The sequence below is a fragment of the Macaca mulatta genome, chromosome 19, assembly GCF_049350105.2.
Source record: "Macaca mulatta isolate MMU2019108-1 chromosome 19, T2T-MMU8v2.0, whole genome shotgun sequence".
Classification (NCBI taxonomy): domain Eukaryota; kingdom Metazoa; phylum Chordata; class Mammalia; order Primates; family Cercopithecidae; genus Macaca; species Macaca mulatta.
The window spans coordinates 61,919,547-61,934,521 of record NC_133424.1 but is presented as its reverse complement, the minus strand read 5'-3'; the positions used below and the strand labels follow the sequence as shown (position 1 = coordinate 61,934,521).

General features: G+C 52.9%; 2 protein-coding genes, 2 long non-coding RNA genes and 5 other non-coding genes across 19 annotated transcripts; 1 reads left to right on the top strand and 8 right to left on the bottom strand.

The window, feature by feature from the left end:
• Positions 1 to 185: 185 nt before the first annotated feature.
• Positions 186 to 3,425, bottom strand: RPS11 (ribosomal protein S11). Its single transcript, NM_001195754.1, is given in 5 exon segments — positions 186 to 363; positions 1,795 to 1,924; positions 2,251 to 2,326; positions 2,516 to 2,647; positions 3,367 to 3,425. Coding segments are annotated over 5 exon segments (477 nt in total). The 5' UTR covers positions 3,382 to 3,425; the 3' UTR covers positions 186 to 239.
• On the top strand, positions 223 to 986 carry LOC144337247 (uncharacterized). The gene is made up of 2 exons (XR_013410096.1): positions 223 to 375; positions 759 to 986. It is a non-coding gene; the product is annotated as an uncharacterized LOC144337247 (long non-coding RNA).
• Positions 2,035 to 2,122, bottom strand: LOC114675583 (small nucleolar RNA SNORD35). The gene has a single exon (XR_003726520.1). It is a non-coding gene; the product is annotated as a small nucleolar RNA SNORD35 (small nucleolar RNA).
• A 128-nt stretch (positions 3,426 to 3,553) lies between the features above and the next one.
• On the bottom strand, positions 3,554 to 7,526 carry LOC144337267 (uncharacterized). Of its 2 annotated transcripts, none has more exons than XR_013410121.1 (3): positions 7,364 to 7,526; positions 5,940 to 6,103; positions 3,554 to 4,386 (listed from the first exon to the last, which is right to left on the bottom strand). It is a non-coding gene; the product is annotated as an uncharacterized LOC144337267 (long non-coding RNA). The 2 variants fall into 2 exon arrangements; XR_013410122.1 differs by having other exon boundaries at positions 5,940 to 6,127; positions 7,384 to 7,526.
• Positions 7,527 to 9,758: 2,232 nt separating this feature from the next.
• RPL13A (ribosomal protein L13a) lies at positions 9,759 to 14,431 on the bottom strand. Of its 10 annotated transcripts, none has more exons than XM_077975814.1 (9): positions 14,395 to 14,431; positions 13,966 to 14,031; positions 12,128 to 12,200; positions 11,752 to 11,817; positions 11,473 to 11,574; positions 11,186 to 11,271; positions 10,949 to 11,008; positions 10,518 to 10,640; positions 9,759 to 10,336 (listed from the first exon to the last, which is right to left on the bottom strand). In XM_077975814.1, exons 5-9 carry the CDS (start codon positions 11,543 to 11,545, stop codon positions 10,250 to 10,252), a joined length of 429 nt encoding a protein of 142 aa, XP_077831940.1. In that variant the 5' UTR covers positions 11,546 to 11,574; positions 11,752 to 11,817; positions 12,128 to 12,200; positions 13,966 to 14,031; positions 14,395 to 14,431; the 3' UTR covers positions 9,759 to 10,249.
• On the bottom strand, positions 10,788 to 10,873 carry LOC114674248 (small nucleolar RNA SNORD35). Its single transcript, XR_003725263.1, has one exon. It is a non-coding gene; the product is annotated as a small nucleolar RNA SNORD35 (small nucleolar RNA).
• LOC114674245 (small nucleolar RNA SNORD34) lies at positions 11,073 to 11,143 on the bottom strand. Its single transcript, XR_003725261.1, has one exon. It is a non-coding gene; the product is annotated as a small nucleolar RNA SNORD34 (small nucleolar RNA).
• LOC114674243 (small nucleolar RNA Z195/SNORD33/SNORD32 family) lies at positions 11,350 to 11,434 on the bottom strand. The gene has a single exon (XR_003725259.2). It is a non-coding gene; the product is annotated as a small nucleolar RNA Z195/SNORD33/SNORD32 family (small nucleolar RNA).
• On the bottom strand, positions 12,002 to 12,085 carry LOC114674244 (small nucleolar RNA Z195/SNORD33/SNORD32 family). The gene has a single exon (XR_003725260.2). It is a non-coding gene; the product is annotated as a small nucleolar RNA Z195/SNORD33/SNORD32 family (small nucleolar RNA).
• Positions 14,432 to 14,975: the final 544 nt, after the last annotated feature.

Sequence of the window (14,975 nt, the reverse complement as noted above, 5' to 3'; positions counted from 1 at the left end):
TTCAGACACCGAAAAGGTGACAAGGACCAAAACAGGAGACCCAGGGGAAGACAGGCATCTCAGGCTCCACTGTCCTCACCCACAGACATGGGCAGGAGGCCTGACAGCAGCCTTGCTCAATTCCCCGAGGGACACCCCCATCCCCCTAGTGCTCTGGTAAAGGCACAGAGATCCCAAGTCTGGCCTGGGAATGAGAAAATAACTTTATTTCATTGTGGGGAGCGGGCCGATGTCCAGCCTCAGAACTTCTGGAACTGCTTCTTGGTGCCGGCAGCCTTGGTGACCTTGAGCACGTTGAAGCGCACTGTCTTGCTCAGGGGCCGACACTCACCCACTGTGACGATGTCACCGATCTGGACGTCCCTGTGGAGGCAGGTAAGGCCATGTCCTCAGGAGGGGCCACCCCGGCGGACCCCAGGAGGCCCTCCCTCCCCTTCGCCAGGCTGAAGGCTCTCTGCTTTGGCTCCACCAAACCCTAACCGAGATCTATTTGCCAATTCAACCTCCCTCTCATTCTTTGGTACAAACTTTGTGCCAAGTACCAAGCTCAACGCTGTACGCAGAGCAGGCGACCACCCTTCTAAGGACTGCTGGGGTGGACGAGCTCCATTTCACAAACAAACTGGAGGCCCCCAGGTTGTCAGTGGCCTCCTCACCACCCCACTCCAGCAGAGCAGCAGGGGGATCCTGTAGCACCCACGACCACAGGCCCCTTACCGCTCAGCATCAGTTCGGGCCACCCTCATCCCTGCCCACAGGACTTCTCACCTTGCTCCCAAGATCCTCCCGCCCAGAGGGCCACCATTATCAGCTGCCCACATCCCCACCCTCATTGTACCTGGCTGACATCTGGCACCCACCCTGCCTGAAGGTGCCCTCTGAGGAAGCAGGACTTTGTCCCTGGCTCACCACTGAACCCCCAGCATCTCACACCAAACTTGGCACGTGATAAGCTCTAAATAAAACACGCTGAGGGAATGAACAAACGTTTAATTCCAACATTTCTGAGGTTCCCATCTGGTGTAACCTTTTGGTTCCAAGGCACCTGTCTATTACAGGTTCAGCACCCCTAATCCAAAAATTCTGAAATGCTGCAAAATCTGAATTTTGTGTGTGTGTCTGGGAGAGACAGGGTCTTACTCTGTTGCCCAGGCTGGAGAGTAGTGGTGCCATCTCGGCTCACTGCAGCCTCCACTTTCTGGGCTCAAGCAATCCTCCCACCCCAGCCTCCTGAAGACCTAGGACTACAGCACATGCTACCACACCTGGCAAACTTTTGTATTTTCTGTAGTGGGTTTTGCCATGTGCCCAGGCTGGTCTCAAACTCCTGGGCTCAAGGGATCCTCTTGCCTCAGCCTCCTACAGTGCTAGGATGACTGGCTTGAGCCCGGTACCCAGCTAAAATCAGACATTTTTTGCGTACCAGCATGACACCTTTGCTTTCCCATGGTTCAATGTATGCAAACTTTGTTTCACACACAGAATTATAAAATGTACTGCTTAAGATTACTTTCAGGCTGTGTAAGATGGACATGAAACAAATGAGCTTCGTGTTTAGACCTATGTCATATGTCACATTCCCAAAACATCTCATTATGCATATGAGAACATTCCAAAATCTGGTCCCAAGCGTTTCAGACAGAGATATTCAACCTGTGGAACACTTTGATTCTGAAGAACATATAATATAGAAATCCTGAGACTCTGGGGCTTCCCAGAGATGCCACCTCAGTCACTCACTCCCTCAGTTGGCCTTAAATTGGCCTGAGCAACCTGATGGGCCACCGTGCTCACCTGAAGCAGGGGGACAGGTGCACAGACATGTTCTTGTGGCGCTTCTCGAAGCGGTTGTACTTGCGGATGTAGTGGAGGTAGTCTCGGCGGATGACAATGGTCCTCTGCATCTTCATCTTCGTCACCACACCTAGGAGCAGGGGCAGATCCTAGGTCAAGTCCCATGGGAAAGAGGGCCATGGGTAACCTGGGGCATGCTGGGAGTCAGCAGCAGCTGAGCAGGAATCCCAAGAAGCCCTGTTTCCGGCATCAGTTTTAACCAAGTGGCTTTCTCAGCAGTGCCCACGTGGGCATCTGAAGACCATCGTGAAAACCGACATCATCTGCCAATGCCCCTGCCTGTACCCACAAGTTTGCATTCCCAACCACCTCTCTCACCCAGGACCCAGGAGTCTGGGCCCCAAGCCCCTTCTTTCAGTATTTCAGGCCCCAGACACCAAGAACTCCCGCACTTACCAGAGAGGATCCGCCCTCGAATGGAGACATTACCAGTGAAGGGGCATTTCTTGTCAATGTAAGTGCCCTCAATAGCCTGAACGGATAGGAAAGAGAAAAGAGTGAGCCTTGGGCAGGCGGTTCCTGAAAAGAGCCGGGGGCGTGGCCCCAGGGAAGCGAACTACAATTCCCATCAGCCCCGGGACCGGCCACTCAGACGCAACTCGATGTGGGCACACGTGCAGGGACGCCACGGTCCCCTTCTTTCTTCTGAGGTTCCCCGCACCTCTTTGGGTGTCTTGAAGCCCAGACCGATGTTCTTGTAGTACCGCGGGAGCTTCTCCTTGCCAGTTTCTCCCAGCAGGACCCTCTTCTTGTTTTGAAAGATGGTCGGCTGCTTTTGGTAGGCACGCTCAGTCTACAGGTATGAGAAAACTGATGAGCTGCTAAGTTTGCAGCCGGCAGCAACCAGCCCTAGAGACCTTCCCAGAACCTCCCAGACCCCATTCTCTACATTTACTTGCAAAGCGCTGGCCTCCAAGGCCTGGTGCCCCAGAATCACCCTCTAAGACACGACCACCCCGACCTTACCTGTAATTCATACTCAGATCTAAGCCCGAGGTTATTTCAATTTATATACTCCAGAAGGCCTCCCAGGGCTTGCAAAATTCATCCTCTAAACCAGGACCACCCCTCTCACCCTGGACATCTTTCAGCGAGGATCACTCTCCAAGACCCAAGGTCGCCCACCCAGAATTCACTCCTTATGTGGTACATAAAAACTCAGAATTAAATACCAAACGGCAGGCTCCTTGGATTCGCCCTTAGGAGTCCTTTTCCATAGAATTAACCCTTAAGACCGGAAAACTCCAAGAAAACCTTCTTAAACTTGGTTTTTAAGAAGGTAAGTCCTAAAACGCTTGAGCCTCCATTAACGCCCGGAGCCCCCAGGAATTAGGAAGCACTCGTCTAGAAACAGGCAAAAGCATGCGCCCTCCGCCCCAGCTAATCTCTGGAAAATAATCACGGACGCCCGGAATTAACCCCCGAACTTGGGCGCCCGGCTCTGCCCTCCCGGATACGCCCCTGAAGGCCAGGGCGGACCCTGCAGCCTGACACCAAGCCTCGAGCCCACACCTGAATGTCCGCCATCTTCCCGGCCGGCCTGAAAAAAGAAAGCGGCAGTGGCGTCCGGGTTTCCTTATCGACTACGCAGGGGCTGGAGAGGAACTTACGTAAGGAGCGGCGTACACGGCCTTGGGCGGGGCCTCGAGCGCGACTCTGATTGACAGGCTGCACTTCAACCAGCAGGCGGTTCGGGGACCGTGAAGGACTGACGGGCGGGAAGTGGTGCATACTGTCTCGCGAGAGTCTTAGGCCCCACGGCGCCGGGCGCGATTATTCAGGCTGGTAAGATGTGAGCAGCCTTCAGCCCGCCCGTATTATCGCGAGAGTCGTACGGAGTCCATCCTGTTTCTGCGCGGCGTAGGCTCCCGTGGGATTTGGATACCGCGTGGCTGTGTTCGTTCGGCCCTCAAACTGGATGAGGCGGCGGCCGTCTTTTTGAAGGGCAGGCCGCCGGAGAGTGCTAGGAGCATGTGTGGCGGTGTCGCCATCTTTGTTAGGGGCAGGAGCTGCCCACGAGCTTTCAGAAGTGCAGTGAAAGTTACTCTCGCCGAGTGCAGTGGCCGCGCCTGTAATCACAACACTTTGGGAGGTCGAGGCAGGAGGATCGCTTGAGCCGGGGAGGTCATGGCTGCAGTGAGCTATGATTGCGCCACTGCATTCCAGCCTGGGCGACGGAGCGAGCCCGACTCAAAAAAAAGGAAGAAAAAAAAAAAAAGAGAGAAAGCAAGCTACTTTTCTCATTTCATCCGCAGATGGTGATTTAATTGGTGCCAGGGGTTGCGGTGGAGCGATCCTTCTGCTGGTTTTCTGTCGATAACAGGATCGTCTAGTAGAACTTTATGTGATGGAAATTTTCTGTATCTGCGCTGGTGGATACGGTAGTGACTGGCACTCGAAACGTGACTTTTACGACTGAGGACCTAATTTTTTTTTTCTTGAAATGGAGTCTTGCCCTGTTACCCAGGATGGGGTGCAGTGGCGCGATATGAGCTCACTGCAACCTCCGCCTCCAGGATTCAAGCGATTCTCCTGCCTCAGCTTCCTGAGTAGCTGGGATTACAGGCACGCGCCACCACGCCAGGCTAATTTTTGTATTTTTAGTAGAGATGGGGGTTTTGCTATGTTGGCCAGGCTGGTCTCGAACTCATGGCTTCAGGTGATCCACCCGCCTCGGCCTCGGAAAGTGCTGGGATTACAGGCATGAGCCACCGCACCCAGCCGAGGACCTAAAATTTTAAATTTGACTGTTATATCTAAATAGCCACATGTGGCTAAAGGCTACTGTGTTGAACAGCGCAAGTCTAAATAGCTGAATAATGACAGTATTTTGTGTATTTTTAGAGACTTCCTAGGGTCTCTGTCGCCCAGGTTAGAGTGCAGTGGCTCAATCATAGCTAACTGCAACCTCGACCTCCCCAGCCTCAGGTAGTCCTCCCACCTCAGCCTCCCAAGTAGCTGGGACTATGTGTGTGTGTCACCATGCCCAGCTAATTTATTTTATTTTTAGTAGAGACAAGATCTCACCATATTACCCAGACTGGTCTCCAACTCCTGGGCTCGAGTGATTCTCCGGAGGCCTCCCAAAGTTCTGGGAACACGTGTGAGACGGCACCCAGCCTCACTCTATTCATATTTAAGTGCTCAGTAGCCACAGGTGGGGTTAGTGGCTTGTGTATTGTCTATCAATTAGTGCAGCTATAGAACATTAAATTAAAAAAAAAAACAAAAAAAAAAAAAAACAAAACAGGCCGGGCGTGCTGGCTCATCCCTGTAGTCCCAGCACTTTGGGAGGCCGAGGCGGGCGGATCACAAGGTCAGGAGATCGAGACCATCCTGGCTAACACGGTGAAACCCCGTCTCTACTAAAAAATACAAAAACCTAGCCGGGCGAGGTGGCGGGCATCTGTAGTCCCAGCTACTCGGGAGGCTGAGGCAGGAGAATGGCGTGAACCCGGGAGGCGGAGCTTGCAGTGAGCTGAGATCCGGCCACTGCACTCCAGTCTGGGCCTCAAAGCGAGACTCTGTCTCAACAAAAAAAAAAAAAAAAAAAAAATTAGCTGGGCATGGTGGCATGAACCTGTAGTCCCAGCTACTTGGGAGGCTGAGGTAGGAGAATCATTTGAATCCGGGAGGCGGAGGTTGCAGTGAGCTGAGATCGTGCCACTGCACTCCAGCCTGGGTGACAGAGTGAGACTCAATCTCCCCCCCCCAAAAAAAAATACCAAGTTTTGCTGGACATTGCTGTTATAGACAGAGGTTTTCTCTCTCTCTCTCTCTCTCTCTGTGTGTGTGTGTGTGTGTGTGTGTGTGTGTGTGTGTGTATCTCAAAAGTTTTGGTGCTTTTTTATTTTTATTTTTGGGATGGAGTCTCGCTCTGTTGCCCAGGCTGGAGTGCGGTGGCACAATCTCGACTCACTGCAACTTCCGCCTCCTGGATTCAAGTGATTATCCTGCTTCAGCCTCCAGAGTAGTTGGGATTATAGGCATGCGCCACCATGCCTAATATTTTGTATTTTTAATAGAGATGGGGTTTCACCATGTTGGCCAGGCTTGTCTGCAACTCCTGACCTCAAGTGATCCACCTGCCTTGGCCTCCCAAAGTGCTGGGATTATAAGTGTGAGCCACTGTGCCTGGCCGTATTTATTTAATTTTAAACAGGATCTCATCTCACTCTGTTGACCAAGCTCTAGTGCAGTGGTGTGATCACATCTCACTACAGCCTCAACCTCCCTGGCTCAAGCAATCCTCCCATCTCAGAATCCCAAGTAGCTGGGACCACAGGCACCCACCAACATGCTCAGCTTAATATTTTTGGTAGATATGGGGTCTGTCTGTATTGCCCAGACTGGTCTTGAATTCTTGGGCTCAAGGGATCTTCCCACCTTAGCCTCCTGAGTAGCTGGGACCACAGGCATATGCCAACCATGCCTGGCTAATTTTTTTTTTTTTTTTTTTTTGAGCCGAGGTCTCACTCTGTCGCCCAGGCTGGAGTGCAGCGGCACGATCTCGGCTCACTGCAAGCTCCACCCCCCCAGGTTCATGCCATTCTCCTGCCTCAGCCTCCTGTGTAGCTGGGACTACAGGAGCCCGCCACCACGCCCGGCTAATTTTTTTGTATTTTTAGTAGAGACGGGGTTTCACCGTGTCGGCCAGATGGTCTAGATCTCCTGACCTCGTGATCCGCCTGCCTCGGCCTCCCAAGTGCTAGGATTACAGGCGTAAGCCAACATGCCCGCCCCATGCCTGGCTAATTTTTAAAAAATTTCTTGGCCAGGCACGGTGGCTCACACCTGTAATCCCAGCACTTTGGGATCTCAGCACTCCAGGATGAGTAACAGAGTGAGACGCTGTCTCAAAAACAAAAAGTTCTTGTTAACTCAGAGTCTCCCTATGCTGCCCCCTCTGGATTCAAACTCCTGGACTCAAGCCAGTCCTCCCACTTCAAATGGTTGGGGTTACAGGTGTGAGCCACCACATCATGTAAGAGTTTTTTTTTTTTTTTTTTGAGACGCAGTTTCGGTCTTGTTCCCAGGCTGGAGTGCAATGGCGAGATCTCGGCTCCCTGCAACCTCGGCCTCCCGGATTCAAGTGATTCTCCGGCCTCAGCCTCCTGACTAGCTGGGATTACAGGTGCCCACTGGCACGTCCAGCTAATTTTTGTATTTTTAGTCGAGATGAAGTTTCACCATGTTGGCCAGGCTGATCTCAAACTCCTGGCCTCAAGTGATCCTCCTGCCTTGGCCTCCCAAAATGCTGGGATTACAGGCATGAGCCACAGCTCCTGGCCAAGAGTTCTTTATAGCAGGATACAAGAACTTCAAATAGAGATGACTTATATTTTCTCCTAGTCTGTGACTTGTCTTTCCTGATGGTGTCTTCTCAAAATCTTAAAAATTTTTAGCTGGGTGCAGTGGCTCACGCCTATAATCCTAGCACTTTGGGACGCTGAGGCGGGCAGATCACAAGGTCAAGAGATCGAGACCATCCTGGCCCAAATGGTGAAACCCCATCTCTACTAAAAATACAAAACTTAGCTGGGTGTGTTGGTACGTGCCTGCGGTCCCAGCTACTAGAGAGGCTGAGGCAGGAGGATCACTTGTACTCAGAAGGCAGAGGTTGCAGCGAGCCAAGATCATGTGAGACTCCGTCTCAAAAAAAAAAAAAAAAAGGCCGGGCGCGGTGGCTCAAGCCTGTAATCCCAGCACTTTGGGAGGCCGAGGCGGGCGGATCACAAGGTCAGGAGATCGAGACCACAGTGAAACCCCGTCTCTACTAAAAATACAAAAAATTAGCCGGGCGCGGTGGCGGGCGCCTGTAGTCCCAGCTACTCAGGAGGCTGAGGCAGGAGAATGGCGGGAACCCGGAAGGCGGAGCTTGCAGTGAGCCGAGATCGCGCCACTGCACTCCAGCCTGGGCGACAGAGCGAGACTCCGTCTCAAAAAAAAAAAAAAAAAAAATCTTAAGTTTTTTAAAGCCCACTTTCCCATTTGCTAATGGATCATGCTTTTTTTTTTTTTTTTTTTTTGAACCGCCCAGGCTGGAGTGCAGTGGCCGGATCTCAGCTCACTGCAAGCTCCGCCTCCCGGATTCACGCCATTCTCCTGCCTCAGCCTCCCGAGTAGCTGGGACTACAGGCGCCCGCCACCTCGCCCGGCTAGTTTTTTGTATTTTTTAGTAGAGACGGGGTTTCACCGTGTTAGCCAGGATGGTCTCGATCTCCTGACCTCGTGATCCGCCCGTCTCGGCCTCCCAAAGTGCTGGGATTACAGGCTTGAGCCACCGCGCCCGGCCTGGATCATGCTTTTGGAGGGTAATTGTACTATTTCACATGGAGTTTGTGAAGTTTAAGATTATGCTTTAAAGCCGGAGCTGGCCGGGCGCGGTGGCTCAAGCCTGTAATCCCAGCACTTTGGGAGGCCGAGACGGGCGGATCACAAGGTCAGGAGATCGAGACCATCCTGGCTAACCCGGTGAAACCCCGTCTCCGCTATGAAATACAAAAAACTAGCCAGGCGAGGTGGCGGGCGCCTGTAGTCCCAGCTACTCGGGAGGCTGAGGCAGGAGAATGGCGTAAACCCGGGAGGCGGAGCTTGCAGTGAGCTGAGATCCGGCCACTGTGCTCCAGCCTGGGCAACAGAGCGAGACTCCGTCTCAAAAAGATAAATAAATAAATAAAATAAATAATAATAATAATAAAGCCGGAGGCGGTGGCTCATGCCTGTAATCCCAGCACTTTGGGAGGCCAAGGCAGGCGGATCACAAGGTCACCTGATCGAGACCATCCTGGTGAACATGGTGAAACTGTCTCTACTGAAAATACAAAAAAATTAGCCGGGTGTGGTGGCGGGCGCCTGTAGTCCCAGCTTCTAGAGAGGCTGAGGCAGGAGAATGGCGTTAACCCGGGAGGTGGCAGAGCTTGCAGTGAGTGGAGATCACGCCACTGCACTCCAGCCTGGGCGACAGAGCGAGACTCCGTCTCAAAAACAAAAAAGAAAAAGATTATGTTTTAAGTCTGATTATTCCCGGAGTAGGCTTCGCTGGTGAACGAGAACCCATGTGGGGACTCTTGCAGGGCTAGGCACCACCCATGTTCACTGATTCTCAGGGAAAACACAAGCCACTGTGGTTCGACTTTTCTGGAAAGGTTAATAAGCCCATGATGGAATGGTGTGGCAAGTTATAATCTGTCAACACAAAGCATAGCACTGTCCACTCATCTTTCTCTGGGGTTATGTTGTACATGTAGTACACAACTACCAAAGGGTTATCCCTGAGTCTTGGCATCCAATTGCCAAGGACAGCATGAATCCAGCTTCCTTTACTTCACAGCATGTTTACCTTTAGTATTTAGGCTAAGTGTGTTAAAGCCCTGGGTATGACGTATTAGTATTTAGGCTGAGTGTGGTAAAGCCCTGGGTATGACCTGACTGCTGGACATCAGTAAAATGGGAATGGGGCCCACCCCAGCAAGCTTTGACCTGGGACATTTTATTAAATTGCTACCAAGTACTAAATGCTCTATATCAATGCCCTTTCCAGGATTCAGACTGGCAGACCTAATAGGTTTCATACATAAAGCCTAGCATTGTTATTCCAGTGCTTATCATTTGCAAAATACTTGTTTCTACAGACTGCTGGGACTACATCAGCCTGGCAGTGGGGGGATGGGTCCATACTTTGCAGCTGAATTAGAATGTTTTACATTAACTGGAAAGCACCAGGTACTGCCAACCACAATTATTTGGTTTGTAAATGGTATATATAAAGGATAATTCAATTTAGGGCAAGTTACAATTACTTTCCTGTGTATTAGCACAGCCTGTTCTACCCTCTTCAAGCTCCTCACCCCCCGTTTGCCAGGGGCCTGCCTCCACAGCAGACACAGTGCAAAGACGCCAGATTTCGTTAAAAGCAATTTATTTCTCATTACAAAATACAGGTGAGGAGCACGGCGATGCCTGTAACCCCTTGGTTGCGCATCTTCCCAGTCTATTTCTGCTTCTAGAAATACCCTGTATACAACAGCAAGCTCATGCTGTTCCCAAGTGCTTGCACATTCTAACAGCTGCAGAGTATATGACCAGGTGGAAAGTCCAACAGATGCCCCACTCACAAGGTAGGGCCCTGCAGCCCATCTTCTGGTTCCCTTTTGCTAACAGTAACTGGTTGCTCTTCCTATTGGTCATAGATAAATGACAGCTGCACAATTCTCTGAGTGCTTTCAAGCAACCTCGGGAGGCAGTGACTAAGACCCTTTCCTTGCTCCCAGCTTCCTATGTCCCCGGCCGCCTGTGGCACCTGGACTACTGCTGCCCCTGGGTCCCGCACATTCCAGGGCGACGATGGAGGAAGGGCAGGCCACGCATGAGGAATTAACAGTCTTTATTGGGCTCAGACCAGGAGTCCGTGGGTCTTGAGGACCTGTGTGTATTTGTCAATTTTCTTCTCCACGTTCTTCTCAGCCTGTTTCCGTAACCTCTGCCAAGAGTAAGTGCAGGTGGTGGTGGTCAGGAGGGGTTCGACTGCCCGCATCACACGGGCTCCATCCCACCCCAACCCCAGCTGGTCCTTTGCCAGTTAAGAGTCCTCTGTGGGCAAGACAGCACCTGTCAGGCCCATCCAAGAGTGAGATGCCCCCTCAGCACCAGCCTGTCCTCACCATGAGCTGCTTCTTCTTCCTGTAGTGGATCTTGGCTTTCTCCTTCCTCTTCTCCTCCAAGGTGGCTGTCACTGCCTGGTACTTCCAGCCAACCTCGTGAGCCAGGCGCCCCAGATAGGCAAACTGGGGGTTGAAGATATGAAGTTGTAAGGACATGTAAGCCCCCACACCCTGAGGAGCCGGAGCTGGTGAGAGCTGGGAGGTGAGTGACAGCTGGGGATACAACGCAGCTACTCCCTGCAGGCCTGTTAGAAAAGCACCCACCCGACCCTCCTGGCATCAGCTAAGCCGTCGGCATTGTCGCCATTCCCGCAGGGACATCCGCAGACCATCGTGAGATAAGGACATCATCTGCCAGGCTCCGGGCCCCAGGGTCCCTCAGCAGGCCTGAAATCCCCAAACTAGACGGTGCAGCGTAAGCTGGGACTCACCTTTCTCGTAGGCTTCAGACGCACGACCTTGAGGGCAGCAGGAACCACCATCCGCTTTTTCTGTTAAAGAAAGAGAGGGGCTCAGAGCCCTGGAGGGACAGAGAGGGAAGGGGGTTGGCTGGGCAGGCGTCTCAGCCAGTGCTGCTTTCATGAGGATCAAACAATGTAGGTAATTGCGGAACATCACAGACGCCACAGGCAAGGCTGCTGCCTTGTGGGGAAGCTGGCACAGCTCACCTTGTCGTAGGGCGGTGGGATGCCGTCAAACACCTTGAGGCGGTCCAGGGCAGCCTGGCCTCGCTTGGTCTTGTGAGGCAGCATGCCTGTTGGGTGACGGACAGCAGGCCCTGTCAGAGGGGCTCATAAGGACAGCCACCCTCCCCGCTGAGGTGGGCCCACGGGTGGCCTCAGATGGTAGTGCATGTGGAGTCATCTCATGGTCGAGAAACTCGAATGAGAGTGGGAGAAGTTCTCATCACCGGCCGCCTGCCCGTCACTACCTGCAGTCCCCATGCCCCGCTCACCTCGCACGGTCCGCCAGAAGATGCGGCTGGGGGCCCGGAAGTGGTAGGGGCCTCTGGAAGGGTTGGTGTTCATCCGCTTGCGGAGGAAAGCCAGGTACTTCACTAGGGAGAGGGGAGAGTGTGAGGCCCGCCCGGTCTACCAGCACCCCCAAAACCCCACTTCCAAGGGCCTTCTCAGGAACCCCAAGCAGTCTCTCCCAACACGACTGGAATTGCTTTCAGAGTCTCAACACCCCATTGGGAGACCCTCTCCAGTGCTCCTCCCAGGCCCTAACTTACACTTGTTTCTGTAGAAATTGCCAGAAATGTTGATGCCTTCGCAGCGTACGACCACCACCTTCCGGCCTACAAGGAGGGAAAGGGTTAGGAAGGGCCGAGCCACCTGAGGGTTCTCCCACCGCCTGTGCAGTTACCCTCCAGACACAGCGCAGTACTCGCCAGAGCTAAGTTCGTGTTTAAATGAAAAGCTAGCCTAATAGAAAACCACTTCTTGAGCCTGGAGTCCCCAACCCTGGGGAATAGTGGCTGGCAGGTCTCAGAGCGGTGCATGGGGTTGATCTCATGGCCGTGAGACTCAAACGAAAGATGGTGAATGTTGCTCATCACCGACCACCAGCGGGGGCCCATGACAAGGGGGCCGCGAGCAGCGACTTACCCAGCAGTACCTGTTTAGCCACGATGGCCGCCAGGCGGCCCAGGAGATGGCCTCGACCATCAAGCACCAGGACCTGTGGGAGACAAGGGCAAGAGGGCTCAGAGACAAGGACAATCTTTCTGTGATTGTCCTCACAAGCAAGCATTCCCTTCTTTTGCCCAGCCAACAAGGTGCCTTGCACCCAGCCATCTGAGCTGGGAACTATGCACTAGAGCCCCACTCTACAGATGAGGGAACGGGCTGAGAAAGCAAGGCTGCCTCAGGATCAGTGAGCGAACAGTGTAAGGGGCCTGAACCCCCTATCTCACTTCTTCTATGAGTATGATTTTACACTCAGATTGCATTTTGCAAAGCAACAGGATTTGAATGAAGACCAGCAAGGCTCTGCCCCCTGACTATCCAGTTAGAAGACCTTGAAGCTAATAAACTGTAGGATTTGTTTTTGAGACAGGGTCTTGCTGTTGCACAGGCTGTCGACCTCCCAGGATCAAGCAATCCTCCTACCTGGGCCTCATGAGTAGCTGGGACTACAGGCAAACACCACCACACGCAGCAAATTTTTGTACTTTTGTTGAGTCAGGGTTTTGTTATGTTGCCTAGGCTGCTCTTGTACTCCTGGCTCAAGTGATCCGCCTGCCTCAGCCTTCCAAAATGCTGGGGTTACAGGCTTGAGCCACCGTGGCCAATCAATTGTAGGATAACACAATCTAATTCTCTTCTAAGGTACAAGGTCTTCCTACCACGAATTTAATTTGGAAGAAAACCGAATTTCAGGTGGGATGAGATTAGGTAGTCAAAAGTCCATGCTAGCTCTGCTATAGAGTCACTCTGCTTTCCCGGGTAAACTGCTCAGACACCAAACCTCAGCTTCCTCCAGAGCAGAAATCCTGGCCGGGCGCGGGGGCTCACGCCTGTAATTCCAGCATTTTGAGAGGCCTAGGCGGGCAGATCACTTGAGGTCAGGAGTTCGAGACCATCCTGGCGAATAGGGTGAAACCCTGTCTCTACTAAAAACACAAAAATAAGCTGAGCGTCGTGGCGGGCCCCTGCAGTCCCAGCTACTCGGGAGGCTGAGGCAGGAGAATCACTTGAACTCGGGAAGCAGAGGTTGCAATAATCCAAGATCGCACCATTCCACTCCAGCCTGGGCGTCACAGTGACTCCGTCTCAGAAAATAACTAAAAGAGTAGAAATCCTCATTGTTTTAACGCAAAAGCATGAAGCACACACTTGTTATTACACAGGCTTTGTAAGCGTTGGTACAAAGAATCTAAATCCAAACAGACTTCCTGAAGTCGTGACCTTGGCCAAAAATCACCAATCACCAAGCTTTAATTTCCTCCTCTGTAAAAGGAGGATACCCTATCTACCTCGAGAATATCGTTAAGCGAACTACGCAAATCATTGCAAACTGTGCTGGGCACAAAGACACAGGCTTGGTGAACACAACCTGCCTAGATTGGCCTGGCTCTGAAATGTCCGCCCCCGCCCCAACCACAGACAAAAAAACCTTTCCAGGGCCAACCCCTTCTTTTTACTTAAGTAGCTACACCAGGAGCCAGGGAAAGGACCCGTAGTTGTCTGCAAGCCCAAAAGATGTTCCAACCTTGTGGAACCATTCATCACAGCTCTCGAGTTCCAGTAACACGCCTCAGGACAATCGCCAATCCCCAAAACCAGGGAAAACGAGTTCATTCCTGAGTATCCGGCAGCCAACAGCTCTCTCGACCCCCCGCAGAAAGGCATTGAGAATTAAAACAACCGGAGCGCCAGGGGACCCCGATTAACACCTCCACGTGAGATCAAAGTAGCCCGCGCACTGGGCGGGATGAAAATACCTTCCATTTTGGCCAAAACTCATTGACCCGACACCGCCCGGTCACACTTCCGCGCGTTCCTCATCGCTGAGAGCACACAAAGGTCCAATTCGGTCAAGACTCGACCCCAGGGACCCCAGCCACTACCCGAGTTCAAGGTAAGCGAAGTCTAGTTGTAAAATACCTGTCCTGTGCTGGAAGCTCCGTCACCCTCACCTCGAGAAGGAAATGCCGCATTGTAGCCAACCCTTAGGCCTAAAGGGAGCCGCGGCATTTCCTACAGATGCCCCTTATCCCAAAAGACTTCCATTTTGCTTAATTGTGGACGTTAAGCTCCACAAAACATGTAGGAGGACAGAGAGGGTGCAACCCCATTCCGGCCTGGATCCCACCCGGCCCCGTGCGGCCCCGTGCGACCCCGTGCCGCCCCGGCCCGCGCGGAGCCCGCACCTGCACCTCCGCCATCTTCGGCAGCCGCCTGGGAAAGGAGGAGGTCTTGTCGCAGGGTTTCTTATCCCTTGAAACAGGGGCGGCAGAAGTGACGCAACGCGGACTGCGCGAACAGCTTTCTGTGTTTTCATTGGTCAAAGCGTTCTGCGCGTGCGCAGAGATTCCCCAGGGAAGGCGGGTCCTCTTCCGAATGTCCAATCCGGACATTCTTCCGGTTGGACCCTTCGCAGTCCGCGCTGTGCCCTGCGAGAGATCACGTGGGGCGTGGAGGCGGTGCTGCTGGGGTGCTGCCGTCCAGCCTCGGCGGCCATGTTTTTGAGAGGCTGTTCATCTCGTTCAGACGCCCTGTCCGCCATGTTTGTGAGGGGAAGCGGCATTACCCTTTCTAGCGACTGAAGGCTGCAGGGCTTCTGGTGGCCCGCAGGGGGAGACCAGACCCGCCAGGCCCGCCCTTCCGCGCACAGTTCAGGCTTACTTTATTTTCTGAGACAGGATGTCGCTCTGTCGTCCAGGCCGGAGTGCAGTGGGGCGATCCTGGCTCACCGCAGCCTCGACTTCCCGGGCTCAAGGGATATATATAT